We start from the raw sequence: 17,637 nt of genomic DNA on the forward strand, positions 1-17,637 counted from the left end.
ACATGTTGCTGTCAGACCTTCAGTGCTGGTCACTGTAAGTGTCAATAATAATAATAAATGTCCACTAGTATAGCTGCAGGTGCAGGCAACCTTCTGTATTCCATTATGAATAGATTCCATTTATGCCAAAGGCATGGGTATACACAGAAGCCATTGCCTGCAAAGGTGCTCCTCAACAAAACGTACAAAGATATTAATGCCGGTACACAATGCATAAACAATTACAACAGATGATACTATGCAAAACCTACCACTATACACAGTATAATTATGCAAAACATCTATTAAACTTTGGTACATGACACATACACACATACTTTTCAATCTTTAATGCCATTATGCATGCTACAGCCATATATTCAGTTTTTCAGCCCTTATCAACCTTTTAATGCTTAGTACAGATTCAGACTTTAACCCTGAACATTTCTGAGACTCATTGCAAAATTGTTGCAAAAAATTATTTAGAATGTTAGTAGTATACACTAAAAGGACTTATTGCATGCATGTCAGATTATATATATATATATATATATATATGTATATGTATTGTAGGTTTCACTGTAATGAGATATGCTTTTTATGTAGTGTACTGTAACTTTGTCCATATGCCTGGTTTTCACAGGTACAATTATTGTATAGTTATGTACTAGTCTTCATACTATCATACAGTACGACAGTACTGTATAGTAGGGACCACAAAGGAGTAGGCATGGCCCACAAAATAACATCACCCAAAAACCAGCCTAAATTTTCCCTGACAACGATGAGGCAGTATTAGTTATGTAAACTAAGCCCAAACAAGCTTTCAGATCAACCCAAAACACTTTCAACAAGTTGCTACGGAATTTTAAAAAGAAATTTATTAAACGGAATTTTCTACTGACTGAGTAACTGACTGATGCCTTCATACGAGCATAACTCGATAATGGCTAAGGCTACGGGCTTGATTTTTTCACTGTTTGATGTCGCTTCGGCCCGAGAGGTGCCTTTTGGCATACTGTAGTACATACAATGCATTCTTCATGGATTTACCAGTGTCCTCCTTTGTGTCCCATTCATCTTTGCTGACAGCAAAAAGAGTTGATTAGGCAGTAGCACGTGATGGCTTCCCTTTGTAACGGAAATCGTCTGTATTTTTCGTAGTGGCTATATTGATTGCAGAGGTGCTTTTCGAACAGTTCTTGATTTATACTGCTGTGTAACAGGTTGAACATATAGCTGACAATGAAGTGTAATGGATGCTTCACTTTTCAGATGATAATTGATATAGCTGGGGCGCGCGGTGCCATTTCAGATACGGTATGCGTGGGTTCACCAGTCAAAATAATTATTTGCAAAAAGTTAACAAACAAGTACACAGAAAAATTTGGAATTTTCAACTAATAGAGTAGAACCATAACACATCAATAAAAAGTACTGAAACAAGCTGGAGTAGTTGTGCACGATATTAAATCACAGTAAAACAATTAGAAGCGTAATATCCCTACTGTGCTCAAAATACCATAATGGAAATGCACAGTAGGGATATAACACTTCTTATGATTTAATATTGTGCACTACTACTCCAGCTTGTTTCAGTAATTTTTTATCGATGTGTTATGGTCCCTACTCTAGTTGAAAATTCCAAATTTTTCTGTGTACTTGTTATTATGTATTTGTAGATATATTTTATGCATCCACCCAGCCCAATATAATTGACATGGCATCATGAACAAAGAAAAACATCTTTGTGGTCACAGATTACTTTTTAATTTTCCCACATCTATATGTATATAAATGCCATTCAATCAGGTATGTTCAATAGACTATATGCACTGCTGAAAACATTCTAAAAACATGTGATATTTTAACACATTTTGGTACGTCACGACGGTGAATGACTTCAATAAATGTACGTAGAAAAATGCAAATATCAGAAAATAGACCACTTGCCAGTACTTCTTTCAGATCGATAGATTCCTCTACTTGTATAGAATAGTAGCTGGAAAGAAGAGCCGAGTCCATAGTGTTAGTAGCAAGTTATAGTTAGAGCCGCATTTGTTAATTACCCTTACTTTTGTACGGGGTTTGTGATAGTTGTTCATCATCAAAAATTCTCATGCGCGCTGCTAATCAAATTGATTATTTTTCATTGAATAAATAGACCACACATATAGTCTATAACTAGGCAAAAAGCGTCTGACCACTTGTAGTTTGAACTTCACCAGTTACATAATGTGCAAACTATTATGCTAGTTTTTATGCTTTCCTCTAAATCCTATTACTTTACATTATGTACCCATGTAAGCATGGGTGGTGAAAACGAAGGGCTCCAGCCCTTTCATTCAACAATGCTTACAACAATAGATTATACTCTAACAGAGCAGTTATCCACCCTAATGGAACAGTCTTTGTTATGCTTTTTTGTAATTTGTGCTTGACAGTATGTGCTATGAAAATATTAAACAAATTCACCATTGTTCGAGTACCCAAACAAAGAATTGAAACTTAATGAATCATCACAACACTACAGTTGTGCTCTATGTCTTACCGTTTGTTCAATGGTGTAAATAGGTAATGATAAATGTGTACTTACTGTATAAAACATCCTATTCTGAATATATCTGGAGAGCTACAGCTGCAAAAATCTAGTTTGAGTGACTGATGATTTGTAATAACTTTAAAAATTTCATTACTTCTTGCAACAGCAGTGATCAAAAGTTGTAGAGCATGGTATATGGCTCCTTATACATGTTATTAATTCATTGTCCACAGTTCATTATAGATATTTAAGTTACGCTAAGTTGAATGTAGAGTAAATCCTGGATTCCAGACTGCATAAATTCTCATTCCTAGACTGCAAGCTGTTTGAACTGTTCTTTTGTGAGCTGTTCTACCATGCATAGAATACATTTGCAAGGATCCTAGCTTTTCCTGAATTTCCAGTAAGATTGCACACTGCCATGTATTTTAACAATATTATAGATTGCACACTGTTATAACAATTGTATAATCATATCATTGCAGGAATGATTCAATCACTACTGAACTGACTCAGCAAAGTTATAATAATTATTACATCATTCTTTAGAATTGTTTATCACATACATATTGTTCTGGAAAGGTAATCGTCTTGGTTTTGAGGTCAGAAATTGTGGCTTTTGTTTTTATAGATGCATGGTCACGTAGTTACACACAGCCTCAATGGATATTGCATCATTCCTTGGCTGTTTATTCCCTAACGAATTCTTTTGTTTAACCAAGAGCTCATAATAATAGTTGTATAGTGAACTCTTGGTATAATAATTAAAATTACTTCTCTTCTATCTTAGTTATTATTAGGCCCCTATTTGGTGATTATTAGTTTCTCATCCACCGCCCGCATCCCTCTTAAGCTACCGCATGGTAAGCCATTATTTACTCTGCGCATGCTCAGAAGAACACGTGATATCAAACTGTTATAATTTTTGTTGATGAACGCTACAATGCGCTATATATCACCAGGAGAGCTGTTGTTTTCCTTAGCAAATTGCTGCAGTGCCAGTTGCAATCGTGCTCTATCGACTTCATCAAAGCAGGCTTTCAGTTGACTGTCGAAAAACAGTTGGCGATCACGAAAATTAGAATCAGCTGGTGAAGGAAATGTTTGTAGTAAGAAAGAAAGACAATTTGGACAAGGTCTGTACATCAGTGTGTTAATATTATAAAATAATGGCATAATGGTAATACCCTCCCGCCCGCATCATAATAATTAGAAAGGCTGGATGAGAAACTAATAATCACCGAATAGGGGCCTTACATCATTCCCCATAGGTTGTTCATCCAATCGACACTGTATGTGCATTGCAACAACATGCATTTACCTACTATGTTACTAGCTAGTTGTGATTGCTGATTTTGCACTTTGGTATGATACTTGGCAGTCAGCTCAACTGTTTCACTGCAAGCCATCATGCATATGGTTCAAGTAAGAAAGTAAGTAAATTCATCCAAGGCCCTTGATTCAGCAATTGATGTGCTATGTACTGTATAAAGTAAACGCTATCTTATTTACAGCCCTCCTTGAAAAGATTCTTACTATGCCATGCATGTGTTCAAATATAACAAATTACCTATTTGGATCACCAGAAACGACTGAAATAAAATGAATCAAATCCAAGATTAATAAACCAATTTAGCGTGTGAAATTAACATCTTAGTATTATTGCATAATAACAACAAGTTACAATTTAAGTACAGAAATTCAACATACAATATATTATATACATAATAATGATTTTGTTATTAATACATGTACAGTTTTTACTTCAATAACAATACAATACACTGTAACTGAATCTATAATAGAAGAATGTAGACAATGTAGGCCATCACTGCTACAGTGATACTCATTGCAGCTGGTTTAGTAGCACCACCTGGGTATTATCAACAAACCCGTTATGAACATTTCCATGAATGTTCAACATATACAATAGCATACTCAAGTCAGTGCAGATGACAAGTAAAGCATGCTGCTCACTGTAATTATTATTGCTTACCCCCAATATTGATGTTTATCTCATCGATACTTATGCACAAGTAGCAAGCTCCTCTTTTATCTCTACTTCTCTGTGGCTTGCTCTCCTCTCGGAAGCAATCAATGTACTTTTCTTTTGCCACTACAAAATTATATATATATATATATATATATATATATATATATATATATATATGTAATATCTAGAATTTTCACTTAGGAAAAACTGAGCTAGCTAATTCTACCAGCATGACCAAGGAGAATTGTTCAAGTGAAATGTGACAGCTCATATATTCCATAAATCATTTAGAGTATTGAAATTGGTAGTTTGTTACACAATTACTTGATTAGAGCATATATAGTCCAAAACTATGCATTGAAACTTGCAATGACCACTTAATAATTAAAAAGATCATAATGCTATATACTACAGCTTTGTAGGAGATTATAAACATGCAGTGTGTGGATTCTATGCTGTGTACCTTCACATATTATGAAACATCCAGAATCATTGTTGCAATAATGGTCTCTGAGCACTTTAGCATAGTTGTCAATGCTGAAGCACTGGTTCTTGACCATGCATAAGCTCAGATTTCTAAATAGTCCCAATTCACAGTCATCTTTGAAGTCTCCATTCAATTTGAATCCACACTTTTTGTCACAGTCGTCAATAGGGTATTCTAATTGGCAATTGACAGTTAAAGAAAATGCCAAGAAGAGCACAACAATAATAATTGATGTTCCATTCATGATTTATCTGGGCTATATGTCATACAAAATAATATTGAATGATATAAGTATTATACATAGTAACCTTTAGGACTTACTTGAAATAGATATTTGTAAATCACTGTCTGCAGGAATCACCTGTGAAATTAAGTTTATAGAGGAATTAATTGGCTGCCGGTATACTTTGTCCTTAATTTACTGGTTACGTTTACTGTTACTAGTATATTTCTGTTGATGACTTTGAAGTCAGCACAATTCTCCAATTGTTTTTTTCAGCCAGCGTGGGCTTATATAATAGGGATCCCTATATAATACGCTCTCGCTTCAAGTTACATCATACAGGTGAATATTCCCCCAAACATATAAACGTAATGGGTGGGAGAGTACCACATACTTTTATTTGTGTTGTGGTTAAATTGTAATGATTGTTGCTATGTGTTCAGATGCAGTGCTCAGCATTCTCACTGATCGATTTTTCACCAAGAACACAAATCAAGACTCACGGTAGTGAGTCGCGCGGCCAGAACGCGCGCCGCAGACAATAAATGACGCGACCACTACGTGAGGATTTTACAGGAACGAACGTTGTCAAATTCGGCCGTCCTGTAACTCACCCGCCACTTACGCTATCCCTCTGAAACTCTAGAGTTGAACTCATCGTGTCACTAGTAACTACCACACAAGCAGTGAAGCAAATCCATGCCGATTGTTTCGTGATTGAGATTGCCGACATCAAAGGGGAAGTTTCATTTTTTTTTTAAATCGCATGCGGTTAGACGCAACCGCAGGTGTATGCCTTGCGTTCCTTTGTGCATTCCAAACATTGATTGCCCTGCTATCGCTTCATTAGATTAGATTAGATTAGATTATCAATTTTTGTCAAAGACATGGGTACACAAAAGGCACAGCCTGCAAACGTGCTCCCCATACAGAACATACAAGTACAAAAAACAAACACATAACAGTAACACAAAAACAAAACACAAAACAATAACATTAGAATACATGGATTGAAAAACAAAACAGTTACAAGATTATGCAAAAAGAAAACTTCAGTATTCACTCAATCGCCTCAAGATTCACATCATCGATTTCACCATACATGATTATCCTACACTCGTAATTTCAGCACCAAACGAAGTTTCAGTCGTCCTCACTCGACCTAGAGGCCAAATACAAAACCGGGCCCAGATTGTTGTTTTCCGCAATACTCGCTTGGCATGTAGGGCAATGTGTCTTTAAACTGTTCTAAAAGTTTCGTTTAGATTGAAACATATGTTTTCGAGAATGGCTAGTTTGAAATTTGAATCTAGTCGCCCCCACGTAATTTGCTCTCTCTAAGAATTTTACTCGGAATTTAAAGAATGACGCAGAGCACAACTGCGGTCACTGGGTATTGATGAACTGGCGCTCTATGTAGTTAATCAGTGCATAAAGCCACAAAGAAGTGTGCTGCCATAGAATATAGTCCACAGATATAATCTATGGTGCCATAGGCGGCGGAAAGTGGGGGGCTAGGGGGCTAAAGCCCCCCCTCAGAATGATATCACAACGAATTATCTTTCTTGGAGTGGGGCTGAAAACCGTGATAAAGATCGAGATACTCTAATAGAGCAGTCACTCTAATAAAGTAGTCAGTGTGTAGCGAGCTATGTAAGGATTTTTATGTAGTTTATAAGCTAGAAATGGTAGCTGGTGAGGTGGAAAGCTCTTGTCAGTTGGTTGTGACCTTTTTTTTTTTTTTTTTTTTTTTTTTTTTTCTTTTTGTTTTCTTTTTTTTGGTCTCACCTTACCAAACTATAGAAATAAGTCTGGGTTAGCCCAGCCCCCCCTCATATCAACTACTTCCTCCGCCGCTGGGTAGATTAAGGTACTTTATGCTCGAAGCAGTGGAGTCCTTTAGTGCAGCATACACGCTTGGGCAATCATGTAAAACAGAAGAATGGTTATTAGATGTGAACGAAGGTGCTAATCTGTGCATTGAAACTGTTCGAGAGACTGTGGTGTTAGTAACAGATCAGACAGAAAAGCTTCTCCTCCTGAGGAAGATTGCAACCATGGCCCCGGATGGTCTGACCAAGGCTACATGCTGGCTAAAGTTGGGTGAAGCCACATTTAATGCTGGTGTTATTGCATATGAGGATAGAAGGTTTAATGACTGCCAACGTCATATGGCTGACTGCAATGAGCCATTCGAAGAAACTTTGCGACATGGAAAAGATGATTTCACAATCTGTGATGATGCATATGATTTTCAAAGGAAGGTATTTCTTCACCTTTGCATTACAGAGTCAGTTTCCCTACGCACACAAGCAGAATCCCTCTTTCATGCTCACTTAATGAATCAAGAGAATGTTGATTTTGACCTTATGTGGGATATTGCTGATATGTTTAAGCAATGCACTATGTTGGTTCGCGAACAAGATGTAGAGCAGGAGGCTATAAGTCTAAGTCGACTAGCAAAGGTGTTTGATGTGGTCCTCAAATTACCCGACAAGGCAAAAATATATTATAAGCGGTCATTTCACCTTGCTGCAGCATTGTTTCCCAGAACTTTCAATACTAAGGACTGGTACAAAGACTGTAGTCAGGCCTTAGAGCGCTACCAGAAAGAGATAGTCCAAGGAGAAGAAAGCAAGTGGCAAGAAGAAAGAAAACCATACCTAGAAGAGCTGCAGCCAGAATTGAAAAACCTAAAAGAAGCTTTTGATGAAGGATATGTAGCTTTTGTGAAGTACGTGTACTCCATGCATCCTCCCAAGAATCCAGACCACACATTAACTGGTGATGGGACTACTAAGAAGTCTGTAAGGATGGCACTGGTACATTACCATACTGACAAAATAGACAAGAGTGAAGATACTAAATGGTATGTCCTGTGTGAAGAAATCTGCAAAATGCTTTCACAGAAATATGAACAGCTTAAAAGTGCTGAAAACTAGTAGCTGCATTATTCGTTTTTTGACTTTATCTTGTAGGCTAAACTTTGCATTGTTTTATTTTAAAAAATCAGATCTGCAGACATAGTTATAAAGTGATTGCAGAATATGCTACATGCTTTGTATTTTGTATAAATGCAGTGAATCCCACCTTCCTGTCACATTTGGTTATGTGATGCAATCACTACACTTATGAGCAAGCTTCTTTTGAGCTAACATATTGTCAGCAGTATGAAATAATATTGAAGTATAGAACATCATCACAATTAACACAATCACATTTGTACCGAATTCCTACTTTAGCCTAAATCCTCTGGCTCTGCTCATGCAACAATCGTATAATACGTTTTGAGCTGATTTTTGAGTACGGACATCACTCTCAACTGTTAAAAGCATACTCAGCATGCTTCTAACTTGGAGGGGTCTGTGGGTATACACCCCACAGGAATATTTTGAAAATTTAGTCTTCTGAGATTGCATCTGTTTGATTGAATAAGTATATCATAAATTACTGCACATTGAAAGAACGGTTTATGTTAAGTCTCTTGAAAGTCCGATAGCAATTCTATATTAAAGCTGACATGCAGAGGGCAAATAAATTCTGCAGTGTATTGTGGCATATATAGTGGAAATTACGGAATATTGGGGCCAGGTGTATATCATACAGGACTGTAGGATTTTTATCATTATATACAATACGTAACTTAAACAGTGATTGAGACTTTCAAACTTCACTTCATCAGTGTATGGAACATGCACATTTAGAATTATATACATGTACTGCATGATGTTGGAGCATTCCTGTTGGCTATATCCCATTTATACAACTAGAGCATTACGAGCAATCACATGATGAATGAAAGTTCATTATTCAATACCATGCATGCATGCAAGTCTCAATAGCTATAAGTATCAATTCTGAATCTGCATCGCATGCAATGTGCAAGTAAAACAGTACGATTTTTACTGCCAAGTAGAATTGTTTGATAGGAGTTGTGTGACCTTCAGTAATTATTTACAATTGAAATGGCTTCAAAGTATATAAAGTCTCAGGCTGAAATGATGTCGAACATAGAGCCTGTAGCCTTCAACCAAATGTCCGTATAGTCAAATTACTGAACACTACCAGAGGCAGAGAGGTAGCTATGTAAAACGTTAATTAGGTATGTATCATGCTTTAATACCAATTGAGTGTATAATTATAAATAAATAAATTATAGTATGGGCCAGATAAGGAATATTAACTTTGGTAAATTTGTGGCTATACTTAATTAGTACTTCTGTTACCTGTGTTCAATCTAAAGTGGAATGGATGTGATTTGGAGCTACCTACCATCAGTATACTAATGACTTCTTTACCACTACATACTTTCTAATCACAGAACAAGAAGTAAGGGTATGTTTTATGATCAATTGCTGGTGTGCTTTATCACTGAGACATTTGACACAGATAATATAAGTGTGTTATATCTATATATGGGATATGGCACTTTTGTGTCACTTCAATACTAAACAATAATGTAATAACAAGAAATAATAGTTGCAACACAGGCACAAGGAATTTATCTGATATGTAGCCAAACGGCCGAGAGAGCAAGCTAACCTGTTGTAGGCTAATAGCCCATGCTGGGTGAGTAATGACCCATGCCAATACAAAGCATAACCACTGGATTTGTTTTATATACATGCCTGAAAGATTTGATTATGGCTAGGCAGCACAAAACATTGTAGCTATATGTACATTTGTTATAATGAATGGGTAAGTCCTGCATATCACAGAAGAAGTCAACTTGGGGAATTCGCAAAAGTTTTATTCAATGTTATCACATCGTATAAAGCATATTCTCAAGGAGTAAGCGGCATTGTACAATGGTTAATTCATGCAGATATGGTCTGTATTTGAAAACGTGCTGAAACACTTGTGAATAAGATTGGTTATCACCTTTAAAGGCAAAGATACTGAAATTCCTTCATCTGAGTGGTTCTTGTGGTAAGACTCCAATTCGTGATAATCACATGAGTGCTAGCACTAATTTATTCCCATGATCCATTTCAGCCTGAGTCTTTATTAAACAAACAGGGTGGTACCACTATACCTCATCCACATCAAGGTTATGCTTGCTTTTATGAAAGTGGCTTGCTCTTTTTGAAGTACAACCACTTTCCCAAGATACATCTCAATGTATACCGGTGTACATTTAGATGTCTCCCTGTAAAGAGCTATACATGGCAAATGTATCCTCTGGAATTCCTTTGATGTGAGGTGTGAAAGTGTTACATACTTGTAATATTTTGTGCAACAGCATATTACATACCAGATACACAATTAAGATTGCCATGTATTCCCTTATTAATTCACACATAACTTTCAACCATAATTATACCAGACTACATTAAGCTATTAAGGTTATTGCAAAGCTACAGACTGAGTTCCAATGGTCAGTTACTAGGGAAACTAGGTTTTACGGCACAAGTAATGAAGGTCTCTAGAACAAGTTGTTAAATAAAGTGTGTCTGAAAAGGTGGAGAAAGGAGAAAAAATCCATGACTGGACCTGGGTAGCCTCAAACCTGCAACCATATGATTAACACTCGAATGCTTACAGGAGTCTGTCAGGAAGTCAGGACATTTTCTCTTTGTCAGTAATTTCATGTATGCGTATATATTCATAGGAACTCCAGAGAATTAATAACTTTACATCTCAAGGTACCCCATGTGGAACCAAATGGACATTACGTAGTTTATTTATTAAGGCTATAAAATAGGTTGATAAACTTTGGAATGTTAGCTACATGTGTACATGTGATAGTGCAAATTGCTGTTGAAGCAGCTGGCTCCATCACAGTAATGTATAAGCTTAATGTTTGGTCACTATCACTCCACAGGACTCATTAGTGAAAACAATGCAAAAACTGTTCCCTAATTAGGTACTTTTAAATGTAAATATTTAGTTACTGTATTACTAGCCATGAACATTGCCATGAAATAGCTACTTTTGAAAATTCCCATTGTTCTTCCCATGATGATTAGCTTTTTTCATGGAATCTCTGAAGTACAGCACCATGAATTTTTGCAATTCATCGGCATTTCATATCACCCACGAAGCAATCCATGGTACATCTCGGTTAATCCATGCATTGGGGCAGTTTAAGGTATTTGCTATAATTATTATTAAATACATAATAAAAGTAGTATACATATTGTGTACATTGTATATATATATATACATATAACACATAGAATGATGCTGGTAGTCTGTCTCCGTAATAGTAACATACATGTATAACACAGTTACAGATCTATTTCTAATTTGTGATATATTTTTGTGTGCATCAAAGTAAAATGTTTCCAAGGCAGTAAAGGCATGAAAAGACTGCCACTACTATGTTCAATCCTGGACCAGTTGGTCTGCTAGCACTACCTGCAAATTAACAAAACAAAACAACATTACATACAGTTTATTATTTATGTGCAGGTTTTATGACTATATGAACTGCATGTAGCCAAATACGTGCTGTTATAAGCTGAGCTTATCAGAACTTTCAAATGCAAAAATTGGGTAGTCTTAACTCCACATGATGTGTAAGTAAGTGCACAACAAATTATAGCCTATTTATAGACAATGTAACCTGAAATTGTTATAATATGGTTCCAATAAATTACATTGGATTATATAGTAAGGATGTTGGATTATTGAGGTGGTGTTGAAAACTCAACTATTAGTGCAGCAAACATTGTTAAAATTTTTATGTAAGTTGGATCGTTTAATCCAACTTATACTTATGGATTCACTGAATTTTGATGTGTATAGTATTATAGTGAGTTTTAAAGGCTGCAACTACATACATGGCATTGCATGTCTATTTTTACATACTTGGCAAAAAGCTACCACACATTATTTCATTTATAAAGTTGAATAACCTACTGTGAAAGTGAAAATCGGGGAGATGTATATGGAATAATCGTTTAGTCCTGGTTCTTTTCGGCACATTAGTCTCAAGCTCTGGCACTGAAAATGTAATAAAGATTATAATGCATGCATACTGTACATACTTATTCCACATACTTTCACATGAGACAGTACAATCCCCAGAAAGGCAGTAGTGTTTTGTTAACATTGTAGAACAATCTTCAAGGTTATAACACCCATTCTGGGATAAACAAAGTGACAGGTTTTTATGCACACCAGATACTTGGTCTTCATCAAATCCAGCAGTCGATTCAATTGGGCAACGCTTTTCACACTCAGTGACAGAATCAAACTGGCAGGTGGCAGCTGAAATAAACCACAAAAAGAAGAAAACTACGATCATCTTGTGATTCATTGGTTGCATTCTTTGGTTTACAATGTTAACCTGCCAATAAATATTGCAACTTGATAATAATGCATTGTATGTACAGTTTGATTAGCTGTTCTAACCTTATGAAGCTCTTCCTTCTCCAAAAATTTTCTAATAAGCTGTACAGCTATATATCTGTTAATACTGCTGAAATCCTAGAAAATCAAAAGGATTTATTTACACATGAATTGTATTAGCTATGGCCATTAGATACAGCAAACTTTACAGCTCTTACTTGTTTCACAAACTTTCCACAAAACACTGTATTAAGACAGTATGACTTCCAACTGCAGCTTTTATAACACAGCATCAGTTTAAGGGACTGTGATATTACATCATATATGGGGAATTCCCATTTTTATTATTTGGTAACTGAATATTGTTGTGGTATACACACAGCAAATTCCATGCATGCAACACTCAGCAGATTGTGAAAGAAGTAGCTACTGTATGTGGGTATTGTTACTATTGTACTTAACCAAATATGTACACAAAGCATGTATGTGATCAAGAGTTAATAATAATAGGCTATTCCATGCATCAAAACTCAATAACATGCTTTATGTTGTATGTAGCTATACTTAAGACTTACACATATACAAATCTTAAATACCATACAGTATTTTAGCTTTAAGATAGCTATCAACTCAGACAGCTAGAACTTGAGACTGTAATTCTCAGTTCTCACCAGCTTATGCCTCTATTAGCTGAAATATTATAAGGTAGTGCTTTAAGATCCATTACAATAGCTAACAAGGCTACAGTACTTGGAAACCAAAGGATGTTATGCCATGCATGCAAATATTGCTATATGCTATACACACTGCAAAATACGTTATTTAACAGCAACTGTATGTTGCCATGATATATATATATATATATATATATATATATATGTAAGTATGTGTGTGTGTGTATATCGAGTTAAAAACAATTACATTGGCTACATAGTTACATATGAAAACTTTACACACTTTTAAACTCAGCATTATGCAGGAAGTTCATACTTAAGGTATGCTTCTTAATTATATAGAACTTCAAAAGTATGAGCTACATATAATTATACTAAGTGACTGGTCTGTACCTTGAGTAGCTATACATGAACTATGCATATTAATTCAGGAGTATATATACTTATTATTATGCCAATATGGATATAATACACGTTTACATGCAGTGTAGGGTCCTTTGGTAAAAACAGCACTGCAGTTTTGCAGCATGAGAAAAACAGCCAATACATATTGCAAACGTAGCTATACCTTGATCTATTCAGTGAGGTCACAGGTGTGGTTAGGGGATTACCTATGGAATCCCCCTTTACATACTGCATGAGTAGCGCCTATTAGGTAATTCGTACAATTCTATTAATAGCATAGCCGTAACGCGTACCATCAATTAGCTACTCCCATCATAGCCATAGGGATGTATGCAGTAAGTTTCAAGGTGAGTGGAGTTTGCGCCCGGGGGGGGCATACCTACTTTCCGGAACGGGACGGGACGGGACGAAACAATTCCGGAATATGCAACATTACTACGTACTTTACGGGACGGGACGTAAAAAATAACGCTCTATTGGACTATCCTTTGAACTAACAGATTGAGCGACCTTCATGTACCAATAGTTGGGCCACCACTACGCCACATCTACCGGGAATGTAGCCTCGGTAGCTCCTTCGCTAAAATATAACTAGAACAGCTTCAGCGTCGCACAACGAAGTACATATTGAATGACTATACCAGTAACTATAAATCTCGATTACTTGAGCTCAAAATTTTGCCTTTAATGTATGTTTTGGATATCTGTGACATAAAGTTATAAAAAATCTTAAAGCCCCATACAAATGTATTTAATATCACTGACTATAATATTATTAAATTCACTTCAGAAAACACACAATCAGGATCTAGCTATAAACTGCAACACATAAGAAGTACTAATGTTTCCAGTAGCAACTTCTATTTCAACAGACTCTCTCGTATATTTTACCAATGATAAATTACAATCTTAGCCTACCTACTATCAAGTACAAACTTACAAACTTTCTATGGAATCATTTTGAACTAAATTTTGATCCTGACAATGCATGCACTTTTTCTTTTGTTTGTCCCTGTTGTAATTGTAATAAGTTCCCCAAACCTTCCAACTTTGATCATCTGTAACCATTGCTTTAAATGAGTTTTATGTACTGTAATATGATATAAGTAACTATAAGTAATCTTAATAAATACTTACTCCTGGCCACTGGCACTGGATGCCAGTGGACCTTCAGCATACACTAGATTTTATACTAATGTTTATACTGTATGTATCTTGTTGTATGTATGCTGTATGCTGTATGTATGTATGCTGTAAAGCAAACAATATTAATAATAAATAAATAAAATCCCTATGCCTTATTGCTGGCACAAGGTACACGACATACATGTACGGTACAGCAGCAACAATTCTTCAACTGAAGGAGTTGGGAGTAACCTTAGCAGGTACACCGCCATTCATACGTGAGAGACACATAAGTAAGTATGTGTTGTGTAAGTCTGATCCGGTGTTATTCATTCATAGTTATACTGAGCTGCACCAGCTCAGTATGACTGATAGTGCACATAAGTATGTAGCTAAAGAATTAAGGTGTCCCTCACAAAATTTCTATAGCTACTCTGGACATCTCACATCTATTACACAGGACTTGGTAAAGGATTCCACAATCTTGATTGCTGGTGATAAAATATTGGGATTGGGATGATGATTTAAAAGCTATCGTATAGCTAAAAATACAATTAGCTCCTCTATCACTATGTATCGGTATTTGGTTACCAATTTACAGGGTTGAAGGGCTTGCATACACAATAGTCCATTGTGGTATACAACAATATGAGGAGTATTGTATTCATCATATCCACTATGTAAAATGGAGCAGCAGTAGACCTGCACCAATCATGCCAGCACAATTTGATGGTCGGTTGGTTGATTGGTGGTAGTGCCCGTGGAGATAGATTCTTTATGTTTTTATAAATGAAGATTGTCCGTAACACTGTCACAAAAGGAGGTTGATAGCTGGGGAGTGTGAATGGCCAGTCACTTTTGAGTCAGTATTTGATAGTAGAGGCATGCATTCAGACAAAAATACAAAGTCTGGCACTGTTCTTTCTATATACATAGGCTCACTATATAGGCACTGCAATGTTATTTAAAATGCAAACAAACAAAAATTTGGGATTTTAGAAATAAAAATTAAAGATACAAGAGAGGTCACCTACACCTGCAGATAATCTATTGGACATTTGACTCCTAATTCAGCTATTGTTCTTGCATGTCATTTATAAATGGTACCTAAATAAAGTTCTATGTAGATATGCCCGTTTTGTTGTGTAACAATCTGCACTCTATTCTAGCAGTGTTGATTTTTTATTCCATAATGAATCAATACCTCCAGCCCGCCTGTGTGCGTTTAGAAAATGTATCTCCCACCTGCATCTGTTAAAAAAACAACAACCCAAAACAGGAAACTAGCAATCAACTTTACCTGGTCTTATGTTATGAACTCTTGCTAAATCAACATAAGTTGATAACTGCTTACTTAGCTAGGACAATGAAATAATTTTTAATGATATGTGCATAATGCACCTTGTCTAGTAGGATGCTGGGTTAATCAGCCACCAACACGTCTAGCAAGCTACTTACTTATGTGTCTCTCGCTTTGAGCAACGTATATGAACACATCTCCGCCTTTTGGTTTGACTGGTGGTGTGCAACAAACCCCATTGTAATTCCTTGAAGAATCCCTGGCCGCTTCGTCGGTAGTATAGGCATAGATTATATATCGATAATCTATGGTATAGGGCGTACAACGGCTTCTACAGTAAGGAACAGGAACGGTAGGCTCCATAATATCACATTATGTTCATTCCTTGATTTGCTGTAGCCAAGTTGGCTGTAGCAGTGGCCATGTGCTTAATTTGCACTTGCAGGTGTCAACACGTGCTGCGTTATTCAGGCGCCCCCCGCGCTGAGTTATATTTTAGCGAAGTAGCTACCGAGGCTACATTCCCGGTAGATGTGGCGTAGTGGTCAATGGCGGATCCAGGATGGGGCATTTGGGGCAAATGCACCCCCTTCCCCCAATGCCTTGTGGAGGAGCCAGCCATACTTCTAGTAAATAGTCTACTAAGGCCATGCATGCAAGATCAGTTTATGAAACTAATGAAATTAGCTATGCATAGTTTAATAGCATTTATTACGAAGTTGCTATTGCTCCGGCAGCCGGACTCGACTTTCACCATAGATACTATAGTATCTATGCTTTCACAGGCTATTGCTCTGGCATGTCATCACGTGGTCCCTAAATTAAGCGGCTAATTAATTACGGGCTCACTCCATAGATTGTGGCGGAATTCAAAGAGAATCTCGGGAAGAATCAAGAGATACGTCGCTTTTTGTTGTTGGAGATAGGTTTTCCTCTTACAAGGAATTGGAAGAACGGATTAAAGTTTATGAAGAGGCGAATTTTGATTCAATTGGGGCATCACTAGTCTCGCGGCGCCCGACCCTAAAAAGAGGGTCTGGTGAAACTGTGTACAAAAAGTTTGGCATTGCCGGAATGTTGGAAGCTCCAATCAGATCGCTCCATTTCAAATTGATTATGTAACGTGTACAGACGATTGCGGAATCTATGCAACACAGGAAGTCAATGGAAACGTGAGCTTGTTACGTAATTCGGCACCTTTCAAAGCAAATGGATCACGTTTTCGGTTTTCGCTTGACGGTTTTTGTTGCAAAGATCGCGCAATCGTCTGTACATTTCAAATGATTCGCGGCTTACGGTTAATTACATCCGGTGACTCTGCCGCTTATACTCATTGAGAAAACAGCCATACAATTCTGTTGGGTTCGTTTTAATGTTGAATAAATAAAGTAGCGCTATTAGTTTGGTGATGCTGTAAGCGGATCTGGTTGAATGGATGTTGTGACGTAAACAGTGCACTTACGTAACAGAAAAACGTCATCCAATAAACATTCCAGAGCTCAAACTTTTTGTACACAGTTTCAGCTAATGATATACTATATAAGTACATGATCATCATTAAGTGACTTCGTGTACTATAATAATGTTATTATTTCCTATAAGGGCTGTACAAG

The 17,637-nt window shown here is 36.5% G+C and overlaps 2 protein-coding genes across 2 annotated transcripts; both read right to left on the reverse strand.

The window, feature by feature from the left end:
* Nucleotides 1-4,142: 4,142 nt before the first annotated feature.
* On the reverse strand, nt 4,143-5,982 carry LOC136238399 (uncharacterized). The gene is made up of 4 exons (XM_066028848.1): nt 5,323-5,982; nt 4,978-5,257; nt 4,518-4,637; nt 4,143-4,394 (listed from the first exon to the last, which is right to left on the reverse strand). Exons 2-4 carry the CDS (start codon nt 5,243-5,245, stop codon nt 4,318-4,320), a joined length of 465 nt encoding a protein of 154 aa, XP_065884920.1. The 5' UTR covers nt 5,246-5,257; nt 5,323-5,982; the 3' UTR covers nt 4,143-4,317.
* Nucleotides 5,983-11,309: 5,327 nt separating this feature from the next.
* Nucleotides 11,310-12,828, reverse strand: LOC136238240 (uncharacterized). The gene is made up of 5 exons (XM_066028599.1): nt 12,739-12,828; nt 12,584-12,658; nt 12,230-12,518; nt 12,085-12,172; nt 11,310-11,580 (listed from the first exon to the last, which is right to left on the reverse strand). Exons 1-5 carry the CDS (start codon nt 12,811-12,813, stop codon nt 11,496-11,498), a joined length of 612 nt encoding a protein of 203 aa, XP_065884671.1. The 5' UTR covers nt 12,814-12,828; the 3' UTR covers nt 11,310-11,495.
* Nucleotides 12,829-17,637: the final 4,809 nt, after the last annotated feature.

Source organism: Dysidea avara, chromosome 11, assembly GCF_963678975.1.
Source record: "Dysidea avara chromosome 11, odDysAvar1.4, whole genome shotgun sequence".
NCBI classification, from domain to species: Eukaryota; Metazoa; Porifera; class Demospongiae; order Dictyoceratida; family Dysideidae; genus Dysidea; species Dysidea avara.

Bases quoted from the DNA above. Each gene is read 5' to 3' on its own strand.
- LOC136238399 (XM_066028848.1), bottom strand. From the start codon at position 5,245: ATGAATGGAACATCAATTATTATTGTTGTGCTCTTCTTGGCATTTTCT. The intron at 4,638-4,977 runs GTACACAGCATA...ATAATTTTGTAG, and splicing joins ATGTTTCATAATATGTGAAG to TGGCAAAAGAAAAGTACATT. The intron at 4,395-4,517 runs GTAAGCAATAAT...GATAATACCCAG, and splicing joins GATAAACATCAATATTGGGG to GTGGTGCTACTAAACCAGCT.
- LOC136238240 (XM_066028599.1), bottom strand. From the start codon at position 12,813: ATGCTGTGTTATAAAAGCTGCAGTTGGAAGTCATACTGTCTTAATACA. The intron at 12,519-12,583 runs GTTAGAACAGCT...ATTTATTGGCAG, and splicing joins AGAAGGAAGAGCTTCATAAG to GTTAACATTGTAAACCAAAG. The intron at 11,581-12,084 runs GTTATTCAACTT...ATTTGCAGGTAG, and splicing joins GATTTTCACTTTCACAGTAG to TGCTAGCAGACCAACTGGTC.